The sequence below is a fragment of the Thrips palmi genome, unplaced genomic scaffold, assembly GCF_012932325.1.
Source record: "Thrips palmi isolate BJ-2018 unplaced genomic scaffold, TpBJ-2018v1 HiC_scaffold_16, whole genome shotgun sequence".
Classification (NCBI taxonomy): domain Eukaryota; kingdom Metazoa; phylum Arthropoda; class Insecta; order Thysanoptera; family Thripidae; genus Thrips; species Thrips palmi.
Genome location: NW_023144625.1, coordinates 10,690,930 through 10,716,880, shown reverse-complemented (window position 1 = coordinate 10,716,880; position 25,951 = coordinate 10,690,930). Strand labels below are relative to the sequence as shown.

The following is a 25,951-nucleotide window of genomic DNA, read 5'->3' as shown; positions in this document are numbered from 1 at the left end:
ATTTCTGAGCGTTTTGGCCAACTTTGAGACAATACTGCTCCCAAACTAAGACTGATAATCGCATTCCGTAACAGAGGCATGCTAAAGGAAGGTCCAAGGAACAATTGCCCGTTGAGGGAGCAAAATGCCCGCCTTGGATCAGACGCAGTGGCTGCTTAAAATCGACCCAAAACATGATTTTTTAAAGACATTTCTGAGCGTTTTGGCCAACTTTGAGACAATACTGCTCCCAAACTAAGACTGATAATCGCACTCCGTAACAGAGGCATGCTAAAGGAAGGTCCAAAGACCAATTGCCCGTTGAGGGAGCAAAATGCCCGCCTCGGATCAGACGCAGTGGCATGCTAAAGGAGGGGTCCCGTGGGGTCGCGAAACTTTTCCTGGGGGTCGCGGAAATTTTTGGCTACAAATTTGGGGTCGCAAGCCGAGAAAGGTTGAGAACCGCTGGGATACACAGTCGGCATGAAGGCCGGTGGAGGCGGCCAAAATTCTGACCTCCAGAGTTGCTTAACATGACTCGAACCAAACGTGTGACCATATCAATGGATTCCTCGTTCGAAGAGCAATCCGTTGGAGGGGTTCGGTTCGAGTTCGGTTCTGGAGCTCAGAACGCAATTTCGGCCACGCCCTGGCAGATCCACTGTGCACCGCCGACCCACCCACCTTCCAGTGCCTTCCCGTCTTCATGGACCCCGGTGATATTTCGGCCCGCCTCTCCTTTCTGCCAGTGCTGCCGGCAAACATTTGTCCCCAGATGTGGGGAGGGGCCGCGGGGGCCGCAGGGGCAGAGGGGGCGGACTTGAATCCGCTGTAATGGAGAATGTGCGCGCCGTGTCGTGAGGGGCTGGCGCTGTGCTGGCATGGCCATTCCGAACACAGCTTGTCGCTCCGTCTCTCTCGCACCGCTGCGGGCACTGCGGGCCGGCCCACGAGGGCGAGAGAGACGGAGAGGGCGAGGCGCTGCCGTGGCGTGCCCCGCCACGACCCCTATCATGCAAAGCAGGGCCCATTCTATAAAGGCACCAGGAATGCGGGGCGGAGAACACGGGGAAGGTCGCCCGTCTGGACACCAGCAATGCACCAGCAGGCGCTCTCTCTCTCTCTCTCCCTCTCTCTCTCTCTCTCTCTCTCTCTCTCTCTCTCTCTCTTCTCTCTCTCTAACTCTCTCGCACTGTGTCGCGTGAATGTGAGAGGAGAGTGACGAAGGCTCAGTTCGAAATCGGCCCACAGTCAAAACAAATTATTTACCGGCCCTCAATAATCGCGCGACCACCTTGGAGCCTTGGAGGTGAGCCACGCAGGGGGCAGGCCCCACGAACGCCAAAACTTGAAAAAAATATGAGTTGGACGCGCATCAAACTTTGATTCCTCGGATTCCTGTGTTTTAAGAAACATTAAGAATTTACAGGCCAAATACTGTAAAATGAGGGAAGTCATATCGACTCAAAATAGGTTGACTTTCTTAAAAACAACAGTTTGACCAAGACAGTCCTGTCAATTAGGTTAGGTTAGCCGAAGAAACATACCAATAGTGGATTTGTCTCAACCAATTTTTTTGACATTGAACGGAATTTGTGACCGTTTCCACTGATTGACCAAGTTCGTACTTATTTCTGTTGCTGCAGTGCGGACGCCCTACACGCCCCGCTACCACGCGCCAAAATATCATCCGCGTGGCAAGTATGCATTCAAATGAGATGGGGTGGCAGACAATCGCCGATGATCGGGCAAGGGCTGGTTCTCTTTCATGCGCGGGTCCTTCAACTCACGCGCACCAGACTGATTCCGAGAGTCCTCTTCGTCGCTCTGTCTCCCTCGCACTCATGGGGCGTTCCAGTTCGAGAGAGACGGAGCGACGAAAACGACTCTCAGTCTGCAGAGCGCAGAGCGCACACACACTCGAGGATAAGTTTTGTTAGCCAGCTGACGCTCCAGAGCTCCATCTTGATGAACGCTCTAATTGAATGTGCGCACCACGCGAGTCAAAAGGAGACAGTCAACGCTGCTGTACAATGGCGATGCTCTGGGACTGGAAGCGATCAAGTTCGGACAACGTGTCCGCCTTGTGGCCTTATGGTCACTTGAGATCCAAGTTGATATCTTCAGTCCTACAAGTTGGCCGGTGCAGATCTACAATTAGCTGGTCTTTGAAGACGTCTAAGTTGTTGATCTTTTCAAACCTACAAGTTGATCTAAGCAAATCCAAGTTGATTTCTGAAGTTCCACTAGTTGATTTTTCGACTAGATCATCTTTTGCATCAGCTCTGCAAGCTGATCTTAGCAGATCTTGAGGCTCTTCCAAATACATCTTAGAAGATCCACTAGCAGATCTCTTGCAGATACCCATGAAGACCAAAGGCCAACCCTGACTCGGGCCAGGCTAACTTTGGCAGAGGCATCCGACTGCGTTTTCTCTTCTTTTTTCTGCGCACAATGCAAGGGTTGGTGCACGAGCCGCTTGCGCCTTCCGAAAAGATTGATCTGCACGCCTATCGGGGCGTGCGTGCGTGCTCACGGCTGCAGCTGGGACTCCAAAGGAGGACGTCTTTGCAACAGCCTTCGCAACCCGTTTCCCATTCAAGACGCCTCCTTGTGCCTTCGGCGGCTCAATGGACGTCTGTCTCACTCTACTGCATGCGGGCTGCAGGCGCTGCCGTGCGAGAGACAAGGACAACGCTCGACCGGATGCAGATTAGTAGCCGCTCGACGATGTGCACCGCCAAAGGGTTTCCCGCGCTGTCCTCTCGACCTCCTTGGCTCGACCATCCTCTCGAAGCAATTAGGAGCCAAGTGGAAGAAGAAAATCTGTGGGCACAGCTTGCGTTTCTCGGACCGCCACATGATCTATTTTAAGTCACCGGTCACTGAAAACTCAGGTGATAAATTAAGCCACCCAGATGGTCAGGGAAACTTCACCTTTCGTGTGGTGAAAATCGAAATTCTCGCGGCTGCAGCGATGATAATCGAATTTCTGATCTTTTCAGTGGTGAAAATCAGAATTTTCGTCACATGAGGTAGTGAGAATGTGTTCCACGTCATAGGGGCTGGTAGAGCAATGAATGATGCCAAAATTTGGAGAGAACTTTCTGTCACCACAAAACGGAATGAAATATTTCCCACCAAAATTTGTCCAGAATTCTCACCCCTCAATTTTCAGTGTTTTTTGGCATTGTACTCGCTTAACGGCAACACGCGGAATTACGCTCGTTCCAGAGGTATTACGGCTGTGATCCAATCCGAAGAAAGGGAGAGTATGAAAGCGAAAAAGTGAAAGAAGAAAGCTCACGCAATACGCCTTTGTCGATAAAACGTCCCGCCAAACGCGCGCACGCACATTCACACACACACGCGCAAGCGGAAGCCAACAACATGTTTTCCGTCAAAGTCTCCTTTTGCGTCAACAAAGGCTGAAATCGCCACGCGTCCGCCCATGTGTGAATTGCAATCTCACTTTGGTCTTTAAGACTGCGTTTCGTCATCGGCAGGGCAGGGCGTGCCGCAAAGCACACAAGCAGATCAAGTCCAAAGCCGGGCAAAAAAGGAGGATCACCAGTTTATTGCCAAACTGCTTTGCGCGCGCGGTGCCGTGTCCCGGGGCCCCCGCGGAGCACGGCAGGACAGTGTCACTCCGAGCGACTCGGACTCAAAAAGGACCCGTGCACAGTGGGCTAGAAGGTCGGCACGGGCGGCAAAAACTCTAGACGCGTTTTGAGCTTCAGAGTCGCTAAACAGGACTAGAACCAAGCTTGTGACTTCACCATGGGTTCGGAGAGCAATTCATTGGTGGGGTCAAGTGTTATCTTCGAGTCTCATTTAGTGACTCTGTAGGTCAAAACAAGTCTAGAATTTTGGCCGTCTGCGCCGGTCTTCTGGCCCACTATGCCATGTTTAACTCTGAACCATCTGGGTCATGTATCACCGAACCTTATGGGAGTGCCTTACACAGCGCTTGAACTGCTCGTGGTGCAGATAGGGGTGCCAGTCACCTGGCACGGCCTGCACGGCGCAGACAGTGTACCTTCGGGGTAATCCGCGCACGGCTGACTGGGCGGCGTGTGCGCACACTGTGCGGAGCGAGGCAGCTTGCGGCAGATGTCGAGGAAGTGCGCGCCAACGGGCAAACCGGCCAATGACAACAGTGTCGGCACGGGGCGCAGTTCCGACGTTGCAACAGGCAAAAGGGCTTCGGGTAGCTTCGGGTAGACTCGCGAAGGCAAGACTGGCAAAGTTCTAACCGAGTATCTGGCTCAATTTTAAACCATTCAACAGTCATTCCAGCCATAATCAAGCAAGGAGACCCCAGCAATGCTTATGACATTGCTGTTTGAAACTGCGGAGGATTTAGGATTTTTCCGTGTTGATCGACGCACATCCTCGAATTCACCCGCCAGTCCAACTGGCCCAAAACTCGGCCCGATAAACCACGGCCATCGATAGGGATCATCGCCGCCACCCTATATGTGTTTTGACAGCGCCTGCTCAATGGGGGTGGGGGTGAGCCAGCACACTGCATTCTCCCTCGTCGCTCTGCCTCTCTCGCACTCATGGGGCGTCCAGCATAGTTTGCGAGAGAGACAGAGCGACGAAAACGACTCTCGGAATCAGTCTGCTGGCTGGCTCGGTGACAAATGGCCCGGCGGCCCACACAATTACGGCTTGGCGTATTGGCAGCTCGGCCGGCTTATATGCAGGGCCAGTGTGGTAATCCTTCCCATACGCACAGTATTGGAATACGTGAGCCTTCATTACGAGAGAGAGAGAGAGAGAGAGAGAGAGAGAGAGAGAGAGAGAGAGAGAGAGAGAGAGAGAGCGCATGATGTATCGGCAAACAAACCTTTAAAACACGCATCAATGCACTTCTCATCTCATTCATTCGATTCGACCACGAAAATTCAAAACAATACGAACATCCGCCTCTAATCAAATCGCAAAATCAGTCGCCCACACGGAACGACCTTTCTGTTTTCGAAATCAAAACATCTAACAACGTTGAATCACGGTTTCGAGGTGCGTTATTTTGGAGGAGCAGTTCGGACACCACCGACGATTCTCACGTTTTGCGCTGCGAAGCATCGACGCGAGAACGACGTACCGCGCCATTGCCTCGGGGAAGGTTAAGATTATCTCACGATGGCGATGAAGGAGGTGACCAACCCAACTAGTCGGTTTACCCCCTTTCTCCTCCGCTACACACACACACACACACACACACACACACACACACACACACACACACACACACACTGAGTCTACCCCGTCAAAAAATAAACACAAAACTACCCCCACCCTGACGTGTTTGCGTAAAACTGCTCGAGGCTATATACAAGCGATGATTCGAATGAACGCTGTGAGAAAAAAAAAAAGAAGAAGTATGAATAATCTGGTTTGAAAAGTATACACCGAGGGCAGGCCGAGGAAATTAGATGATGACCGACACAAGATGGAGGAACGTATGCAAACAGGGCCGGTGAGCCAGGTGAGCGGGGGGAGAGGGTCTGGCTATCAAAACACGTTTAGCTCCGGTTGGCGGGGAGGACGGAGGACCGCGAGGGGAGGGGAGAGGAAAGGCAGAGAGGGGAGGGGCTCCCAACCAGGTGAGGACTCGCCAGCAACCATCATTGGCTTCTTTATACCAGCCGCCCCACCCCTCCGGCGGAAACGCGCTGTGGGCCTCGGAATTAAAATAATAGTGGCTCCCCCACCCCTTTTTTTCGCGGTGTAGTACGCGTGGAGACAGCAGCGAGAGCTCATCATAATATGCCGGTCCCCCTACGGCTGTACCGCCACACATTGCAGACACACAGACACGCACACAGACACAGCATTGTCCGCCAAACAGACAAAATTTCATTCCATTCGGTTTCCACGCGTGCGAATGAAGGCGGCCCCGAACCGCAATATGAATGTGAATGAATCGATTGCGGCATGTGGCGGCCATAAAGTCCCTCCTCCCCGCCCCCTTGTTTACACACATTCACATTGGCGGCGCACTGCGCGCATTTCGGCAGCTGGGCGGTGATACCTCATCGGCTGGGTGGGTATCATACTGGTGATTACTGCAGTGCAGACTGATTCCGAGAGTCTTCGTTGCCTTGTCTCTCTCGCACTCACAGAGCGTCCCGTGTCGGTGCGAGAGAGACAGGGCGATGAAAACGACTCTCGTGGAGTCAGTCTTCTGGGTGCGGATGGACCGCCCGCAAAGCCCGCGGAGCCGAGCAGCGTCACCAACCCTTTCGTTTCGCCGAGTCACCGCCAACAACGGGTCAATACGACAGTGCCGCTCTCGGGGCGTCATTTCGAGTCACGCTTGCCGCGTAAGGGGGTCACCCACCCCCTGAAGGACCTGAATGTAGCAAAGGTAACCTCGAAGGTAACCCTCAGAGCAATCCGCCTAAAGGCAGGCAACCAATGCACCTAGATGTAGGCAACCCTCAGAGCAATCCGCCTGAATCTAGGCAACCCTCAGAGCAAACCTACTAAAGGTAGGCAAACGACAGTAAAATCTGCCGTGAGAGGGCAAAAAGGTGCAACATGACCCCTCTGAAGGCAAATCCTGGGGCAGTACGCGCCTGCATGTGCCTCCTGAGCTAAATTGCGCGGCAAAATTAACTCGCTGCATTCCCCCCCCCCTTTTTAAACCTCCTTCTATCCCTGCGTGTCTTTACGCAACGCGCCTCTAGTCATACAGACAGGCGTGAATGTAACCATGCAGGAGGGGTTGGTATGGACCCGTTGATAAAAAAAATCAAAAGAGGTTCATTCGCGCACACACACACTCACAAATACACACACACACACACACACACACAGATGCAGGAACGTGTATAGGTATAATCTGTCGAGCGCGGAGTGTCCGCGTCCCGTCCGTCTCACCCCTCGGCTTGGCTTCGCGCGGCGTGGCGGGGCAGCGTTTAATACACAGCAGTTTGTCAACACAATTTGTAGTGCAGCTTCATATTTGGTACGAGAGGCATGACCCCGCCGCGTAGCCGCGCATAATGCCGGGGGAGGGGAGCGCGGCGGACGGACGCGGCGGACGGACGGGTGCGATCAGTTTATCATCACATATTGGGCCGCGTGACGGCGAGCGCGGCGACTCATTCCGAGAGGCTCTGTCTCTCTCGCACTCATACGCTTCACCCCGTGAGTGCGAGAGAGACAGAGCGACGAAAGCGGCCTCTCGGAATCAGTGTGTGCCAGACAATGCGATGCGGAGGCCGCGGAGGGTGGGCGAGGACCATTAGTAGTCTCCCAATGAGGTCCAGGGCACTACCAGCACACCTTGCGCTGAGGGTGGGGGCGTCTGGGAAACGGCCCGGCCAAAGTACACTACCCATTCCCCACTGAGGTATGCCGTGCAGTCATGATACTTAGCTATGGGTGCTCGCCGCGACACGACAAATCTATCATAGTCCATTGAGAAATTGGTTTTGTAACATAAGCGACTGATCTCATGATACTGATAAACATTCACCATAGGTTTACTACTTTCGCTGTGCTGTCATAGTAATAGGCCTCTTGTCCGTATTACGAGGAAAAAAGCTGAGTGGGAACTTGCGAGTGTAAGGGCAGCAACACCCTTTTCACTAGAGGGGGCCAAAATAAAACGGTGATCAAAAAAAAGTTTAGTTTATTATTTTTTTTCATCTCGACGTGAAAATGGAAACGAAATCACTTTCTTTGCCCAGTTTGAACGTTGGCAGGCATTGGCTCCCGAGAGCAAAAGGGGCAGGGCAAATAATTACGCACTTCTCCATGAATAATTTCATGAATTTCATGCACCACCATGTATTTCATCAGCATGCTGACAATCACTGTTATCGCCGTTTGCCGAACCGATTCGCGCGCAAACCGACCGGCAATGCAAATTAATCCCAAACTGCAGTTGCACGACGGTCGAAACTCGTGTTCCGCCTCGCTGTTTCAATTACTTCATTTCCTCGTTGACAACTTGATAAATCCGCGAAGGGACGCGACGCGATGCGACGCATTTAGCAAAAAGGCCACTCCCTCCCCTCTTTTTCCTTCCTTCCTTTCCTTCGCCAACCTTCCCTCCCCGATCCGACCTCGCCGCCTCGCCACATTTCGATAAATGAGGGTATTGGACAACAACTCAAAGTATGATCAGACAGGCTTATATATTTATTTGCTTGCTTATATACACTCACACACGACCCACATTCATTCATTCATTCGCTTCTCCCCCCCCCCCAATCCTCTGCATCGCATACACACACGCACACACACACGCACACGCACACACGCACACGCGCAACACACACACACACACACACAAGACAACACAGACAGACACACACAGACACAACAGACACACAACAGACCGAGTCGCAGCATTGTGTGAATGTCAATGTTGACAGAGCCCGCTCATTGGGTCCGGTTCGGCCACAGAAACTAGTCCCGGCGATTGAAAAAGTAAAAAATCATCCCCGCTAATCGTGTCACCACTTCCCCGAGCGGAAGGTAGGCGCGGCGGAAGGCCCAGCCCCAGCAATAGCAGCAACACGGGGAAAAAATCGCAGTTTGTTGAAACGGGCCACACGCTGGGATCAACAAATGAGGAAACAGATAAGCAGGGCTTACGATCAGAGAGGTTCGACAGGGGGCGCAACTCCAGAGCGGGTCGGAACTCCATCATTACCTCGCGCTGCGAGCCACTGGTCGGCGGGGTATCGCCAACAGTCAAATCCTGCCTCACCAAAATAGTAGAAACGACCCAGCAGACTGATTCCAAGCGTCATTTACATCGCTCTGTCTCTGTCGCACTCAATCCTGTGTGGGTGCGAGAGAGACAGAGCGACGAAAACGACTCTCGGAAAAAGTCTGCAGGCGCTACCCCCAGCGCGCTGTGCCCCCGACGAGGCAGCTCGCGAAATCCCTCGCGCGCGGAGTAGCGACGGGTCAATCCTCTCGCCGAGACAGAGTGGCAGTCCGAACAGTCCCCCTCTCGTCCCCTGCGACACAAGCGTCGCAATGCGCGGCACAAATAATTGGCCAGCCAATCGCAGCTACAGGTAGCTTCGCCAAGGTCCCTTCGGGCTTGCCAAGGGTTCCCAAGGGATCCCCCCGGAGACGCGCAACCCGCGCGGGTCCCGCGGCCAGACTTCCCTACACTGTATCTGGGCCAAGAGGGGAGCGAACAGCCGAACAGCGAAGAGTGAGCGGCGGCGCGGACGCGGACCGCACCGCACCGCACCGCGGGCTGACGAGGGGAGGCTGGGCCGGGCCGGGCCGGGCTGACGAGACGGCCACTAAGTGGCCCGGACAATTGGAGCCAGGTACGTGTGCGTGCTGGGAATTGGAGCGAGAGAGAGGGAGAGGGGAAGAGAGAAAGAGAGAAAGAGAGAAAGAGAGAGAGAGAGAGAGAGAGAGAGAGAGAGAGAGAGAGAGAGAGAGAGAGAGAGAGAGAGAGAGAGAGAGCGAGAGAGAGCGAGAGAGAGCGAGAGAGAGCGAGAGAGAGCGAGAGAGAGCGAGAGAGCGAGAGAGAGCGAGAGAGAGCGAGAGAGAGAGCGAGAGAGAGAGCGAGAGAGAGCGGAGCGAGAGCAAGAGAGGGCGGATGGGCGAACGACACGGCACTTATCCGGCTTCGCGTTGCCTCGCGTCCCGTTCGAGACGTCGTCGCCGAAGACGCCAGGCCCGGCCGAAGGGGCAGAAGGGAACCAAAGGGGGCCAAAAGGGTGGCCTGGATACTACACGGTCCGAGTCGGATCGAGGCGCAAGGGAAGGACCAAACCAAAGGCAACCCACGGCAAATCACAAGGACCATAGGAGCCTGAGCAGGACCGTGCACAGGGAGGGCATGCCCACAGCAAGCCGCCACGGCCCACCCGCGGAGACTCGCGGCGACCGGCTCGTTACTTTGCGCTTTTGCCATCCGTCCCAAAACGCCACACGCTAAACGCCGCGAATGCGGCAATGCGGCAACCACCCGTGAAGAATGGAATGGGCGGGCCGTGGGCTGTGGGCCGCGGGCCGCTCGGACAAAGGCAGCAGCGCTGGGAGCGCACAGCCAACGCAGCGTGCGCGGCGCGGAAACAGTTTACAAGTGTCAATCTGTCGCAATGAGACAGCTGATGGTTCCCCCAGGGCACCCCAGCCCAGCCAGGCAGCCAGGCCAGGGCCGCGGGCCGCGGCTTGCTCGGCTCGGCTCCGGGCGTCCCGAGGGACGGCAGATTAGATCGCGTCGCGCGCGTGACAATCCTGCGGGGCGGGGCGGGGGGGCGGGGCGGGGTGGCGCGTCGAGGACTCTCGTGACGGCTCTCTAACTGAATCCTGCGTCAGGTCAGATAAAATGACGGCGGAGGGAAAAGGCGCGTCCGGGGTGAGTGCGGTCCAGCCGCTGCTCCGTCGCTCCGTCTCTCTCGCACTCGTTGGGCGTCCCGTGGGGGTGCGAGAGAGACAGAGCGACGGAACGGTCCTTCGAAATCGGACGGCAGGGCGGCGAGGAGGAAACGGCAGGAGATGATCAGGCAGGCGCCAGCGTCGGGCACGACGCGGGTGGGAACCTCTGCGAACCCCTCTCAAGGTTTCGCACCTCAACCTCAAAGCGGCCATTCGAAACCCGAAACCCGCCTCCCACCCCTCCAACGGCTGGCAACGCATCGACGACAGAGGTCCGCCTGGAGGTAGGCAACCCATCTGTCAGACCGACCAGGACGTCCAGCTGCAGCCCCATTTCGAACAGGTCTCAGTCTCTCTCACCCCCGTGGGTTGTCCCGCAGGGGGCGAGAGAGACAGCGCGAGGCAGCGCGCCGCAGCCCCCCGCCGGGCTCGCGGTCCTCCTCGCGGTGCACTGCGGGCGACAGATGTGGCCTAAAGAAGCGCACCGCAACAAGTGCCAAATGGAGAACAGAATCCTTCTCTCGCTCTCTCTCTCTCCCACTCGAGGGGCTTTTCAATGGCGGATAATGCAGGTCGGAGATTCAGTACGCGGGGCTGCTGGCAGTCGGAAATGAAGGGGTGGGCAAAACTGCGCCACGCATGAGAGTGAGTGAGTGCGCCACTTGGCGAGCGAGCACTGCACACAGTGGCGTGGCCCTCTCTGTCTCCCTCGCACTCGTGCAGCGTGCCGCAAGGGTGTGAGAGAGACGGAGCGGATTCGCCCGACTGCCTTCGGCTTGGCCTTCGGCTTACCTTGAGCCTGATGACGTTGGCCGTCCTGCCCGCCGAGTCCTTCAGGCGGCCCTCCCACAGGACGCGCTGCAGGAACAGGTCCAGGGCGCCGCGGCCCAGAGGCTGGTCCAGGAGAAGGGTCACACTGCCGACCTCCTGGCGAGAAAATCAAAAGTTTTTGTTAGAAGAGTCGTGAGAGTTTGCAACACACGTCGCGTCTAGTGTCATTAGTCACCTTGTCTAAATGCGACGCCGCATCCTGGCCAGCGGACATCAGACGCTCCAGTCTGGAAAAACGACGACAACAGTCGTTTCGTTATCTCCCCCTCCTCCATTTATTTAGGGTGAGGCGCTAGTTATCCAAAATAACTAATAGTAGGCAACCCAACCGACACCTACCGAAGGGCGCCCACGAGATAGGCAACCCAATTAACACCACCTGGGGGACGCCTAGCCAGGTACGCAACCCACAATACAGCATTGACAGAACAGAGCAAAACTCACCTGGCGGATCCAGTGCCACTGTACGCACGCAGATCCAAAATCTTGTCCAAAGAGATTCTTACAAAAGGGGAAAATTAAGATTAGAAAGGGGAGGAAACTATGACAAACAATGAACCGAATGCAATTTAACTCACTTGGAGTGTTGTGTTTCGATCAAGTCTACAACACCATTCAACTTGCTAAAAAAAAAATTACTTATCTAATAAAATGTTTTTTTCCTAGAAACTGAATTGACAAAAGAAATACTTACCGTATTAGACTTTTGGTTTTCTTCAATGTCTCTTCTGAAGTGAGATCAGTTTTGTTTAACAGAATAAGATCAGCTAAACATACTTGTCTGAAAACAAATGTTATGGATTAGTGACAGAATAATTCTGTTTCATATAATTCAAAACCTTTTATGGTTTTAGAGAACCTTTAATGGCTTTAGAGGAACTAACCTAATTGCTGCATTACTGGGTTCTCCATCTTCAAAGTTGACAGCAGTATCATCATTAATTTGCTATAATGTAGTGAATAAATTGATATGAAATAATAGTCTCTTTTCAAGGTTTTAATTTCTAGTTTCAAATACAACATACCTCCAAACAGTGCTTTGTATCAACCACAGTGATAATACCTGCAAAGGCAAATCAAAATCAAAGTAAGACCAACAAGACAACCTGGAAAATTTAGTGACGTACACTTTTGAAAACCTACCGTCTAGAAAAATGTCACTTCCAAGTTCTTTGTCCAACCAAAACATTGTGGCAATAGGTCCTATGAGGAGAAAACACAAAATATTAGATTGAGTAGAAGACAGACAACTTAAAAAGGAAATCCGCTAGCGAATGATTTACCTGGGTCTGCAAGTCCTGTTGTTTCTAATAGAATATAATCAAATTTCCCTCGTTTGGACATGAGATTTTCAATAGCTTTAACTCCGTTATCTCTGGAAAAATATGTTAAATTAATATACATTTCCATAGAAGTGCTAGATCATTTCTTCTAGGTGCACAAAACTACGAACTTTACTGAACAGCATAGGCAACCATTGCGTAACTCCAACCATTCTTCGTACAGAGCTCCTTCGGACCCAACAGATATACTTTTCTCCAGAGCACTTCCTAACATGAAATCAAAAGATAAAAGAGGGCACTCATGACAACATGTTCGTCTTACAACTATGACAGGATAGAGAACTTGTTCTCAAACAACTCTAAGTCCTTTCAAAGCAATGAACTAAGATGACTGACCTTCTCCAAACTCGTTGAGAATTACTGCTATTTTCTTTTCGCTTTGTTCGTGCAGAATATAGTTGAGGAGGGTGGTTTTTCCGGCCCCAAGGTACCCTGTGATGACTGTCACCGGTACCGGCTGGAAATCCACTGGAACCAACTCGGGAACATCATCATCGTCCATTGTTCGATGCAAATCAAGACTCTGCAAGGGAGACGAAACCTTCACAATCCTTGAGCACGGACAATCAGTAAATGACACGAATGAAAACTTGGTTTAAGAAACGAATTTGCTAACGACAAGTTCCAACCTCTCAAACAAATTCTGCGCCTTATGCCCGCCTGCCAATAACGTAGTTACCGGCAGTTATTCACACGGCATCACTATTTGCACGGCCATTATACACACTCCAGTTGACGCCGCGCTCGCGCTCGCTGATCGCTTTTGTTGGGTGCTCTTCAAAGGGAGCCGGCTGTATGTATTTTCGAGATTTTCCTGCTTTTCGCAATTATTTGCTCTTTTATCCTTGACTCGTTGGCTTACCAATCTTTCTGAATCTTGCCCCCACAGTTTTAGAAAACATCTGCATCATTGGACGTCTGCGAAGGCTCTTCTTCACCTTGTTTACTTTTGTGACATAACCTGACAATCTCACAATGATGTCCCGAGGTACGTCTATTTCTAATACCCAATCTCGTACCAGCCTTTGCTTCTTACCAGCGCGATGTATGTCCTTAGCATGCAGTCTTATTGACGGTGATCTAGCTACAGATTAGTCCCAATTACTGCCGTCCGTCCTCGTAAGGACTTCCTGTAGCTTTTCATATCTCTGTTTCCTTGTCGTTAAACTTAAACTTTGCTGCTGGTTGTTCCAGGCTCCATGAAGGACGTCATCGACGTGATGCAGCTGCGACAGACCAAAGGTCGCGAGTTCCCTCCTGTCAAATACGAGGACCGTGTCAACCATTTCTCTGGCGCTCGCTTCATATTTGAGTGTGGTAAGCTAGAGCTAGTTTCACTTATATTCAATTGTCATCATTAATGGAAGTTTATTGTCTTCTATCAATGTGCTCATTCATGTTTCAGGACTGAAGCTTAATGCACAACCCTTGACGATTGCCACCGCTGCTGTGTTGTTCCATCGGTTCTTCAGAGAAGCAGACATGAATTCATACGATACTTATGTAGGTTTTTGGTAATCCTTCTTTTGTATTTGAGTTTGAACAAAGCTAATTACATCCCTTATTATTGCAGCTGTTTGGTGCTACAGCTTTATACCTTGCAGGCAAAAGCAAAGATGATGGACTGAAGTTGCGCGATGTCATGAATGTCTCACACAGTACATTAAATCGTAACTCACCTCCCCTAGAGCTCAATAATGACTACTGGAACCTCCGCGATTCCATTGTTCAGGCTGAACTTCTTCTCATGCGCATGCTTCGCTTTGAAGTAACCCCAGACCATCCTCACAAGGTATGCATACTCCCCTCACATTGTGTTCTCTGACCCCTGTTTGTATTGGGAGAAATTACGTCCTTTTTTTTTTCTTTCACAGTACATGTTCCACTACCTGAAGAGTCTGCAAGGCTGGTTTGAATCTGACCAGTGGAGGCGAATCCCCCTAGCCAAGGCTGCCTTTGCCTTCTTACAGGTAAAGGTCTAGCTTACCCTATTTAATTTCACATGATATAAAAAGATTGTTGTGCTCATGTATATTGCTTGCAGGACTTCCATTTGGATGCTGCAGTGCTGGATTACTCTCCTCAGCACATTGCTCTGGCTTGCATTGGCTTGGCTTTACAGTGCTATGGAGTCACTGTCCCTCTAACTGATGAATGTGATGGACCTTTCTGGTACTCAGTAAGTATCTGAATACTAACTTTGCGTTTTATCTTGCTGGCATGAAATTTCATTTTGTTTTTGTTTTGTTTTATTAGGTGTTTGCTGATGATCTAAATAAAGATAAAATGTGGGAAATAATGGAGAAGATCATGGGTGTATATGATAAGGAATCAGAAGTGCCCACAGCATAATAACTAGTCATCTGAGGCCCCAGGAACTGATACATTCACCATTATATTTCATAGACTTAAAGATTAATAAAACTTATTTTAGAAAGGTCACTTGATAAAAATTTATTGGTTACCAAGCAAAACTTGCGACACATGAAAAATTATAAAAATAATAAAAGTTATCAACAATTCTTTGAATTTACTTAGCTAAGTTAGTTCTAACAAAGATAAAAATACATAATTAAAATACTGTTAGTGAGGAAGGCTAGCGGAATGAAGCATACCCACTGGATGCATTTTGGTTTTCTTTGTTCCCACCAAAAGTTCGCTTGAAAATGCTCAGCCGTTTGGAGGTTGGAGTGGCAGGGTTGGAGCTCTGTTGGATGGGGAAGAAATATGTCAAAAGATGACCTCTACAGGCAAATAAGCAAGCATTCCAGAAAAAAAATGACTCCCATACCTCGTCTCTCTTGGTGGCAGGCAAAGTAGCAGCATTAGCCACCTTGCTGCTGGTGAAGAGAGCCCTAAGTCGGCTTGGAGTAGTTTTGGCAACTCTGAGCATGCCTGTGCCCTGGGATGAGAGGGACTCATTGTGTTCACGAAGAGCTGCAACTCGAGGCGTCAGGTCTTCTTTCCCCTGGAAAATGGATATGTAGACCTTTATTAGACTTGACCACCACACCGCAATCACTGGGGTAAACAAAATTTAACAGCTTTGAACTCAATCAACCATTGTTTGCATATAAGGTACTTGAATAAAGGGTTCATCCCATCCACAGAAACCAAAATTCACACATAAGCTACATTTACAGGAAAAGAACAAATGGATACATGAAATAAAACCAAGTGAGGCTACAAGGGATTGGAGAGCTGAGGTGTGCACCTGGACTGCCAGTCAACTACACTCACCTGAAGAGAGAGTCTTCCAGCCTTTTTGCTTGGAGTAGGAGGGCCAGGCTTTTTGTAAGAAGTCTGTAAAGTAAACCATGCATTTAAATCTACACTCCTACCCCTCACAAAGAACAAAGTGTGCATATTTACTCTGAAAGTGCATGCTACAATAAAATAAGAACATCTCAACAAACTCAAACTTTCACCATGATAGCATTAGAAATATGTATTGTGTCAAAAGATAAGCTTGCATTCCCTCTTCTAAGTGCATTTTTTTTTTTTTTTAATTTCAATTTTTTGGGTAGATACCTCTTTTGGAGTGATGTGGAATCAGGAAAATTTGAATAATTCACATAAAATAATTTTGATTTGACAAGACTTCAATTAACAACTGGGAATTTCCACATTTGGCAGCAGTGTGTGGGCAAGCTCACAGAGCTTTCCTGTCCGCTCAGAATTCCCAAAGCGGGACAGAACTCTTTCCACAAGACTGCCTTTCAGTTGGAAAGTTTGCCCAACAAGGGAAGACAAAGGCCCTCCGGCCAGAACTGCTTCAGATGCATAAAGGGGACCAGAGTTGAGGACAACTTCGTTTGATTTTTCTTCAAGTACATCTCTTCCAAGCTCAGGAACAGCTGTTGGGCAATCGGGTGCTGCAGGAATTGGAGATTTGTCAAATAAAGGGACCCTGTATCCTGCACTGTTTAGAGACTTTTCTTCCATTTTCATGGTCTTTGGTAGTCTGACAACATTTGGCTTGTTCCATTTCATTTTACTGCTCAGCAGGCGTTTATCACATGCAAGTCTCTGAGCCATCACACTTCCGGGTCCATGGCCTTTCAAAGGTAATGAGCATGTATCGGCAGATACTCCCTTCCGGCACCTCTGAGCTTCAGGAGCTTTGTTACAGCTGTCTGTGTGTGCTTCAGCAAGCATCAGACCATCATCATTGTCATCAACCCTTTTATCAACCTGCTTAGGAGTCATGACGTTACCATCTTTGTTTCTCCGATGAGGGCTTCTAATTGGTTTACCGAAGAAAGAGTGTCTGTGAAGAGGCGTTCCACAAGACTCCACACTTCTTCCACTCTTTAAAGTTCTTCCCTTTTGACCACGGGGACTTGAGGTAATCTTAATCTTTTTTCCACACCAAGGTTTGGGTTTGAGACATGAAACAGCTCTACAAGGTGGCTTCTCCTCTGATACAACTGAGCTTGCAAGATTTTGTTTCACTCGGTTCCCCCCAATTTTAGTACCACTAGTGTTGGCTTTTACTGTAAAGAGCGCCTTATTTCTTTGACCAGTAGGTTTTGCCCCATTCTTAGTTTTTCCCTTCGGAGATGGTTTAGGCCTAGATTTGTCATCATGATCCTTTAAATGTATTTTAGGAGGGTACTGAAGGGCGGGGGTTTGCTCCATCCTCAACAAACTTCTCACTTTGGGCTTGCTTGAAAGCAATTTGGGCGGTGGCACACATGGAGTCACTAGATAGGGGGACTTAACATGCCTATTTAAGGGAGATTTGTCAGTCAATTTCCTGTGCTGAACAGGCTTATTTTTCCTGTCCTGAAAATCAATTGGCTTGTTGGATGTGGATGCAGTGCAGCCCTCAATAAACCTATGATGTTTGGTACTTCTGCTTAGTTGTCTGGACCAGAGAACAGACCTCGGACTTCTGGGTTTGGTTGGTCTTATGTTGTTTCTCTTTGATCTGGGCCTTTCAAGGCATGCAGGTTTTGGTGATCTTCTTCCAGCTTTAGAACTTGTACTCAATTTTGGACCAAGTGGTAGACACTTCTTACAAGAAAGCCATTCACTTGGATTCACAAACAAATAGTTCTGGTTTTGAGGCTGTTGCATGTTAAATTTGCTAGATGCTACTCCAGTGGTAAATTTTGGTTTTTGGATGATATATTGCTTCCTCACTGGTACACGCAATACTGAAGAGCCATCCGGTTCAGATACTGATTTGTATTGCTCCATAGGGGATCTGGCATAAACTCGAGAAGGATAACGGAGCTCCTTGATATCTAGCCAGTGATTTCTAGTATGAATTATTGATCGACGACCAGATTTGGGGCGTGACAGGACATAGCGCAGCTGCAGAAGCATGCGTTTCTGCTCATCTAGTGTTTGCTTGGGCCACCCAGCCACCACCCTCTGGAAGTAATGGGGAGGGTCAGCAAGGAGGAAACAAAGAGGAGAAGGACTTTTGCTATTCAACTGCCTAAACAAAACGAATACTAACACAAAGACCTTAACCCAGAATTAAAATCCACTACAGTAGAAACAACTTTGATTATACTTACAGTTCCTCTATCCTTCCCTGGTCGTCTTGCCCTGGTCTCTGGACCCTGCACAAAATAAAACATATGAAGATATTGCTAAGATATTAAATTACTACAGTTTCTCGGGTCTTTAGTTACCTTGATGTCTTCATCTTTACATGATTGTGTGTCATGAAATTGAGTTTCCACAGGATAGGAGCTTTTAAGATGGGGCGGGCACAGGGAGTTGCGATACTGCAGTTCACTTAGTCTGCTGCCATCTAAAGGTACCCTACATCGCCCTTCTTTCAACTCAGCCAAATAGTCATTGTTAAACATTTCTCCATCTTCATCTTCTTCTGGGAAGGCTAAACCTATAATTCAAAGAATGATCTTAGCAATTTAGCAATCTTAACAACATTAAAAGAAAATAATGATAAAATTTGGATTTGAATATCTGAACAAAATAATCACCCATTGATGCTGGTGCCATCATAGTTGATCGTTTCGCAGCTCCCTCATCCACATCATCTGGCGAAAGATCTCTTTTGGGATGAACCTTCGATGATGCAAGTCCTCCCTGAGTGACTTGGCTGTTGCAGCGTCGTTTCAGTTGAGATGAAGACTTTCCACTGGGAGAAGCAATATTTCTTCATTATATTAGTTATGTTTAAGGTGAAGGGGGAGGAATATACTGAGTGTTGAAGACACAAAAAAGTAACTTACCTATTTGCCCCTTGCAAAATGACATCTAGACGATCCAATGATTGAGTGCGTTGCTTCGTCATCAAATATTGGCGTTGACGCTCCTTCAAAGCAGACAACTCTTTTTCAGCATTCTTGTGATCCTGCTGCTCTTGCAGCAACTTCTCTCCAAGTTTCCACAATTGTGCACTCAACTGTTGAACATGCTCTTCAAACTCAGTGATGCGCTTACTATACTTGGCAACTATTTCTTTTTCTGACTCTCTCTTTTCTTCTTCAACCTTTTCTACCTCATCTTTGACAATTTGTTTCATTTTGATTTTCATAGTTTCTAGCTTACTCGAGTAATGAACATGAAGTTCTTTCAGCTTGTCTTCAAGCTCTTTTTGAGTTGGACGCTCACTTAGGACATTGACCTTTTCTTGTAATTTGGCAACAGCAAGCTCCATCTCATGATTGTTAGGCCGCAGGGAAGACAGTTTGCTCTCTTCAATTTGCTTGTGAAGGTCTGCAACTTGCTTTTGTAACTCTTCATGAGATTCCTTCATCAGTGAGTAAGCTTCTTCTAATGATGCTGACCCACCGAACAAACTTGTATCTTTCAGGGCATTATTCTTGTTGCTAGATGAGTTGCCAAGTACTTTCTGCATTGAAGGTTCGATTGGAGCAGGAATAATATCTCTAGACCCATTACTGTGATTTGAGTTTTCACACACCACATCTTCCATGCTGTCCTTACTGATAGATGTCTTGATGCGCAAAGACTCTCGTGTCTGGGCTTTAAGGAAACTTTCACAGCGTTCTATTAAAAATTTGCAGCTGTTAATGGCAGATCGAACATCACAAATTAAGGAAGTCATGGCCTCACATGACTTAGTAACTCTGTCTTCAATATTACTGTTTTCAGGTGAAATCAGTGGTTCCATACTATCAGATTGACTGTCTGCGAAGGAATCTTGAGTTTGCTTCTTTGACTTCCTCAACATTTCATGGGCGAGGGAAATAATATCACACAAGCTGTCAGCATACTTCTTGTCTACAGCCCGTAATTTCATTTCAACCTCTTTTCTCATAATGGTCACTTCATGAACAGCATCACAGTTAGTAGGTAAGGCAGCAAACAAATTGTCACATGTTCGACTCACTTCCTTGATAATCTCCCGAAGTTGACTTAGATGCTCTTCCACATCAATTTTTTGAGTCATCATCGACTCAAACTGGAATTGCTGTTGGTGTTTCACACGGCTCATCTGCCACTGTTGCTCTTCTTGTTGAAGTTCAGACATTTCAGTTCGACCTTGAGGAGCAAACAACTGTTGCTTAAGCTCAACAGCCTCCTTTTGATAACTCTTAGCAGTAGACTGAGCTTCTTCCAAAGCTATCAACAAGTTTTTCTTCTCTTCATCAAAATTTTTCTGAACTTCTTTCAAGTCCTGTGCCATCTTCTCTGATGCTGACTGAGAAGTATGCAATTCACCCTCTAGAAGCTTCATGGCAACATCAAGCTCATCACTGGATTGTCTTTCCAAAGAAGAGGCAGTGGCTTTGTGGCAAGAAATAATTTGATCTTTTACAGAAAGCAGTTCTTTGAGTGTATCTCTTTCTGAACGCAGCTTTTCAACACACTTTTGTGTTTCAGATAATAAATCTTCTTTTACTTCAATGGATCCCTGCAACTCCTCTATTTGTCGGTCCATTTGCTTTCTATTTACTTCAGCACTATCAAACAATTCTTTTTGTTGTTGATTAGCAGCTTGAAGTTTATTGGACAACTCCTGAATCTTGTTATGCATTTTTTCCAGGCTTTCCTTCGATTGATTCATGTCTCTTTCTTCCTGTTCACGCTTAACTTCAAAGGCCCGAAGTCTTTCTTCAAGTTCACTAATAAGCACAGTTTTCTCAGAAAGTTGTTCTTCCAGGGACTTCACAGTTCGACTGAGCTCACCTTGAGCCTCAGTTTCATTGGCCTTAAGTTTATCTTCAAGTTCACTAATAAGCACAGTTTTATCAGAAAGCTGTGCTTCCAGGGACTTTACAGTTCGACTGAGCTCTTCTCGAGCCTCAGTTTCATTGGCCTTGAGTCTATCTTCAAGTTCACTAATAAGCACAGTTTTATCAGAGAGTTGTGCTTCCAAGGACTTTATACTTTCTAGCGCACCATTATTTTCAACAATATTCTTCTCCAACATCTGCTTGTCTGAACTAAGCCTCTGAACTTCTTCTGCCAGAGATTTTGCTTTATTTGACAACTCCTCTGTAAGTGTCAGGTATTCAGTTTCTTTCTCAGATTTCTGAACTGTAAGGAGATCAAGACTCGAAGAAAGTGCTTGGTTCTTGGACAGAAGTGAGCATAATTCTTCTTGGAGAGTGTCTTTTTCTTGTTTTGCTATGGACAATTTTTCTTGGTAGCTGGAAAGTTCTTTTTCTTTGATGTCACCACTTTTTTGCAGCTCCAAAATAATGCCATCTTTAGTCTGCAGATCAGAAAGCAATCCTTCTTTCACCTCCCGTTCTGACTGGAGTTCAGAAGATAATGTTTTGTTGTTATTTTTGACAGATTTTAAAGCCTCTTCCTTCTCTGCTTGGGATGTCAGAAACTGTTCTAACATACTCTGCTTTTCCTGAGTTAAGATCTCTACCTGAGAAATGTACTTGGCAACCTCTTCCTCCAAAGCACATTTATTGTTCAATATAATTTGCCCCTCTTCCATAAGTTTCTGATTTTCGGCCTTTACATTTTCAGAGGTGGTCTGTAGTTCAACGAGGTCTTGTCTCAATATACTCAGCTGCTGACACTTCTCCTCACATTCATCCTGCAAGCCACTGACTCTCTTTGACAGCTCCTCCCTGTCACGGCCGTGCTCCTCCAGAAGTTTCGCCATCTCAACAGACTGCGAGCTCAACTGTTGCTCCTGCTCTTTATTGACACCCTTTAATTCGGCCAGCTGCTTCTCAAGATCAGAAAGCTTGATCTGGAAATCCTCCAATTTAGACAAAGCTTCCTCCTTTTGCTTAGTCCTAGTTGATAATTGGGCCAGCAAAGATTCTTTTTCATTAGTTGCAGAAGACAAAGTGAAGTTAAGTTGCTCATACTTCTGTTCCAGATCTGAAAGGTGTTCAGTTACAGACCTACACTCCAAAGAGATCTTATCTTTATCCTCCTTCAGTGAAGATAATTCAGCCTTCAGGGATAAATTCTCTTGTGTTGTGGCATTTAAACTGCTTACATAATGGGCTAAGTCGTCTTCCAAGTCATTCTTCTCCATTTCCAGGTCAGTTATAGCAGATGTTTTATCTTTACATAGCTGATGTAATTCTTTTAATTCGCTTCTTAGCTGAGCGACTTCATTGCTCTCCAACTCCATTTTGTGCCTAACAGCAGCCAATTGACAACAAAGTGTTTGCTTTTCAGCAGTTTCAGAATCTAACAGTGTCTGCAAATTCTCTTTTACACTCGAAAGTAAAGATAAATTGGACCTCAAATTTTCAGCCTCTATTGCCTTTGCCGATAGATTTTGGTTCAATGAATCATTCTCTTCACTGATTTTATTCACTTTGGAAGACTGCTCTTGCAATGACAACTCCAACTTATCCTTTTCTTTCAAAATGCAGGAAAGCTGATTTTCAACGGATTTCTTCTGCTTTGTGATTTGTTCAATTTTTTGGTTGAGGTCACTTTCTTGTTGAGTTGCAATAGAAAGCAGAGAGTTTAACACTTCGTTTGAGGCTAATACTTCATCTAACTTATCTGTGGTGACTTTCTTCTGGGAAGCCTCCTGAGCAGCTTGGTCTTTAGCTTCCTGAGCATTCTTCAACGCACCTTGAAGCTGGACTTCCCACTGAACCTTTTCTTTCAGAAGAGCAGTATTTTCTGCAACCACTTTGGCTTTCTCAGCAGTTATTTTATGAATAGATGCAGAGAGATCATTTCTTTTCTGCAGGACATCTTCCAGCTGTGCCTCAAAAGCTTTTCTTTCTTCTGACACATTTTGCAGTCTTTTCTCTAAATTCATCTGTGCAGAGAGGGAATGTTCCATCTTCTTCTCTAGATCTTCATTTAGATTCCTTAAAGTATTGACCTGGATGATAAAAAGGAGAAAATGTTAGTACATACCAGTGAATAGAAGATAGCTAATAAAAAGTCTTCATTTCAAAATTTGTACCTGTTCTTCTAAGTCAATCTTTTCCAACTCAGCATTTTTGGCTACACTTAATTTTTTTTTGACATCATTTAACTGTTGTTCAATTGCTTCCTGACTTTTCATAGACTTCTTCAACTCAAACTCCATCTCACTGATCTTTTGATTGGCGCTGCTTAACTGAGCGATCTTCTCTTGAGCAAATTCACACTGCTCCTGTTCCCTTTCTTCTGCTATTGTTAGTTTAGCAGTTAGTAATGCCAACTACAAAAAAAAAAAAGAAAATTGTCAGCAAATTTAAGTCATTTCTACACATTTTACAAATAAGAACTGCTAACATACTTGTACTTCCAGGTCACGGTTTGATTTTTCAAGGGATGTTTGCACATTTGACAGGGTGTCCTTCTCAGCATTAATTTCTTTAACTTTTGCTTCTAAAATTTCCTTGGCTCTACACATTTCTGAAAAGCGAGAATTTATGTCCTCTTTTTCACTCCTGCAGGTAAAGAGTTCTTCAGTAGTTTTGTCAATGGATTTCTGAAGGTTTTCAATTCTTATTTCAAATTTCTTCTGAGAGAGTAATGTTGCATCATGACTTTTTTCCAGTTCAAAATACGCTTCTTTAAGTTTCTGCAGCTGAAAAAATTGGTAAAATAAATAAATTAGAAGTGTCCTCAAGTACACAAAAAAGAGAGGTATGAGACAGTACCAACCTCACTAGTCAGATCCTTGATATTGTTTTGAAGCTGTATATTTTCATTCTCCTTCTCCATCATTTCTTTCTCCAGTATGAATCCAAGACTTTCCGGAGCAGGAGACGGAGAAAGGGGAGCAAGAGATGGCCGTCTTGGTGACAAGACCTGAATTTGATTATAGTCTCTTTCTAACTGGGAACACCTCAGCCTGAGCTCTGCGTTTTCTTCTGTCTGCTCAGAAATCTATAGAGAGGAAACGAATAAAAGATGAGAAAACACTCTCAACAGAATCACAACGAAGAAAAAATAGACTGACCTGCTGCTTTAAGATGCCAAGCTCATCTCTTGTGACTTTTAATATTGCTGCAACTTCAGAAGATCTTTCTTCAGCAGCTAAAAGCTGTAAAGTAGGAAAATGCTAAAGGGTTAACAAACCAGACAAACAAACACAAAAGCATTTTGAATAGTCAGATAAATTTCCTAACTTTTTGCTTCAGCAGATCTTCGTTTGTTTTCCTCAATTCAATGTCATCTTCTAGTTTTTGAACATACTTTTCTGAATCCGAGAGACTTTGGCACAATCGAAGTTTCTCCTCTTTCTCAAAACCTTTAAGAACATTTAACTCTTCGTGGCCTTCTTCAGCTTTTCTCAAGTCCTCCTGAAGAACCTTAATTTCTTCCAATTTGTCTTGATATTTCTTAACTGAAATATGACCCAATAATAGTTACTTTTAACACAGCAATTTATTTACATTTATAAGTTTAAAAAAGTTGTTTTGGTGCAAAACTTACCCAAGTCTGCTATCTGAGATTGTTGTTTTTTCACTTGCTCCTGCAGGTCCTGTTTCTCTGTCTGTTCTTGCTCCAAATTAACCTCCAGCCTAAGCACTCGATCCCTTGTTCCAACAGACAGTCTCTTTTGACGAGCAACTGGAGACTAAATAAAGAAAAATTTCACAGTCAACAACAGTGTTGAATGGTTCATGTAAGTAAATATCCTGGAAAATTCAGAGATAACTCACAGATAAAAACTCCTCCAAAGGTGCTTTGACATTTGATGCTGGAGAGGAAGTTAAATTCAGGGATCGTCTTTTGGGAACAGTTAGAGTGTTACCTGAAATGTTAAAACAAAGCAATAAAAGTTAATGTTAGAATACATAGCGGAGCAGCAATATTATCACCTACCCATTGTCACATCCTCACAGTCTAAAGCTTCAATGCAATCCATTAATTTCTGACGTGTCAACTGTTGCTCGAAACACATAGCTCCTTGGAGAAACCTAACAATGAGGTTTTGCTCCGCACCATTTAGCATTGAAGTAGCATTTTGCTGAAATGTTTGTGAAGGGTCGAAAATTGAGGCATGAAGCAGCAAGAGACTCGCTATGAGATAAAGGTCTTCTTCTTGGGTCCATGACACGTCAGTGTGATCCAATAATCTGGAGTCATACTTGGGGTAATGCTCTGTGCAGAACATAAAGATTTATTTATGTACAAATGAAAATTTAGAATAATAATGGTCAAATAAAGACAGAATTTTTACCATGCAGGAATAGAAGTAGCTGCTTAAATGGTTCATTGTTGTTTTCAGAAACAGATCTGTAATAATAAAGAAAATACATTTCAAAATGAGCAAAATTATCGGGAAGAGATAAGACTTATCCCATCAAAAGATACAAGATACAAGAAACAGAACCTTTAACAAAAGATACACTTTAAACTTACCTAGACGGCAAAGCTTTCAAGAAGTCTCTTTCTCTGACATCATTCACTTTTTTAACGGAATCGACACCAAAGCAGTTGAGCTGCAACAAAGGCCATGCATTGTTGAGTATGAATACAGTTGACAAGCATGGACAAGGGATACCTCAGAAATCAGCACTTGGATGACTAAGGCTGGAATGTAGGACAAAACATCCGACTGATACTAAGATCTCTTCTGAGAAAAATTATCATCCCAGGAAAGTCGAGCCATTGGTAGAGGTTAGTGTTTGTTGAAAAGACCGTTATTAATAGGCAGTGACGCTTCACCCCCTGCAGCCATTATCCGCAAGAGTGGTCTCACGAAAAATTTCAGGACATGCTTTATAGGAAAGGTAGACATTTCCTTTGATATACGTCCAGAAAATTCGAGAAAAATAGCTTTCCCAAAAGACATAGACCCATGGATACCGTCCCCAGCAACCGCCAGAGACAGTAAAATAATGAAGAGGCATGTTATGAAAAGAGATATGTCACTTACCCATTTAAGCACAAGTTTCTTCCACACACTTTTCATTGCTCTACAACGCGGAAAATTTGCAAATTAATACTGGAAAAGACCATGCCGTAACCGACGACAATTCAAAACAGAAACGGCAGATTCAAACAGAAGTAACTTTCAAACGGCA

At 46.7% G+C, this 25,951-nt stretch overlaps 3 protein-coding genes across 5 annotated transcripts in view; 1 reads left to right on the top strand and 2 right to left on the bottom strand.

Annotated features, from left to right (window-relative positions):
* LOC117642100 (COBW domain-containing protein 1-like) overlaps nt 1-13,280 on the bottom strand; it is a 19,654-nt gene extending 6,374 nt beyond the window's left edge. For both annotated transcript variants that reach the window (XM_034379936.1, XM_034379937.1), the window contains exons 1-12: nt 13,163-13,280; nt 12,870-13,056; nt 12,644-12,740; nt 12,474-12,565; nt 12,334-12,393; nt 12,216-12,253; nt 12,075-12,136; nt 11,885-11,971; nt 11,769-11,813; nt 11,635-11,691; nt 11,366-11,417; nt 11,152-11,286 (exon numbers count right to left, since the gene is read on the bottom strand). In XM_034379936.1, coding sequence (XP_034235827.1) covers nt 11,152-11,286; nt 11,366-11,417; nt 11,635-11,691; nt 11,769-11,813; nt 11,885-11,971; nt 12,075-12,136; nt 12,216-12,253; nt 12,334-12,393; nt 12,474-12,565; nt 12,644-12,740; nt 12,870-13,035 — 891 coding nt within the window. In that variant the 5' untranslated portion in view covers nt 13,036-13,056; nt 13,163-13,280. The remainder of the gene's footprint in view (nt 1-11,151; nt 11,287-11,365; nt 11,418-11,634; nt 11,692-11,768; nt 11,814-11,884; nt 11,972-12,074; nt 12,137-12,215; nt 12,254-12,333; nt 12,394-12,473; nt 12,566-12,643; nt 12,741-12,869; nt 13,057-13,162) is intronic.
* On the top strand, nt 13,228-14,975 carry LOC117642101 (cyclin-Q). The gene is made up of 8 exons (XM_034379938.1): nt 13,228-13,326; nt 13,423-13,521; nt 13,728-13,850; nt 13,939-14,036; nt 14,107-14,325; nt 14,408-14,503; nt 14,578-14,712; nt 14,790-14,975. Exons 2-8 carry the CDS (start codon nt 13,509-13,511, stop codon nt 14,883-14,885), a joined length of 780 nt encoding a protein of 259 aa, XP_034235829.1. The 5' UTR covers nt 13,228-13,326; nt 13,423-13,508; the 3' UTR covers nt 14,886-14,975.
* LOC117642098 (putative leucine-rich repeat-containing protein DDB_G0290503) lies at nt 14,959-25,951 on the bottom strand. Of its 2 annotated transcripts, XM_034379934.1 has the most exons (18): nt 25,804-25,951; nt 25,287-25,366; nt 25,105-25,160; nt 24,747-25,025; nt 24,584-24,675; nt 24,354-24,498; nt 24,047-24,264; nt 23,878-23,961; nt 23,580-23,804; nt 23,209-23,502; nt 22,891-23,130; nt 18,749-22,806; nt 18,497-18,654; nt 18,182-18,396; nt 18,065-18,109; nt 15,774-15,836; nt 15,325-15,501; nt 14,959-15,240 (listed from the first exon to the last, which is right to left on the bottom strand). In XM_034379934.1, exons 1-18 carry the CDS (start codon nt 25,837-25,839, stop codon nt 15,130-15,132), a joined length of 6,576 nt encoding a protein of 2,191 aa, XP_034235825.1. In that variant the 5' UTR covers nt 25,840-25,951; the 3' UTR covers nt 14,959-15,129. The 2 variants fall into 2 exon arrangements, with proteins under 2 accessions (XP_034235825.1, XP_034235826.1); XM_034379935.1 differs by lacking the exon at nt 15,774-15,836.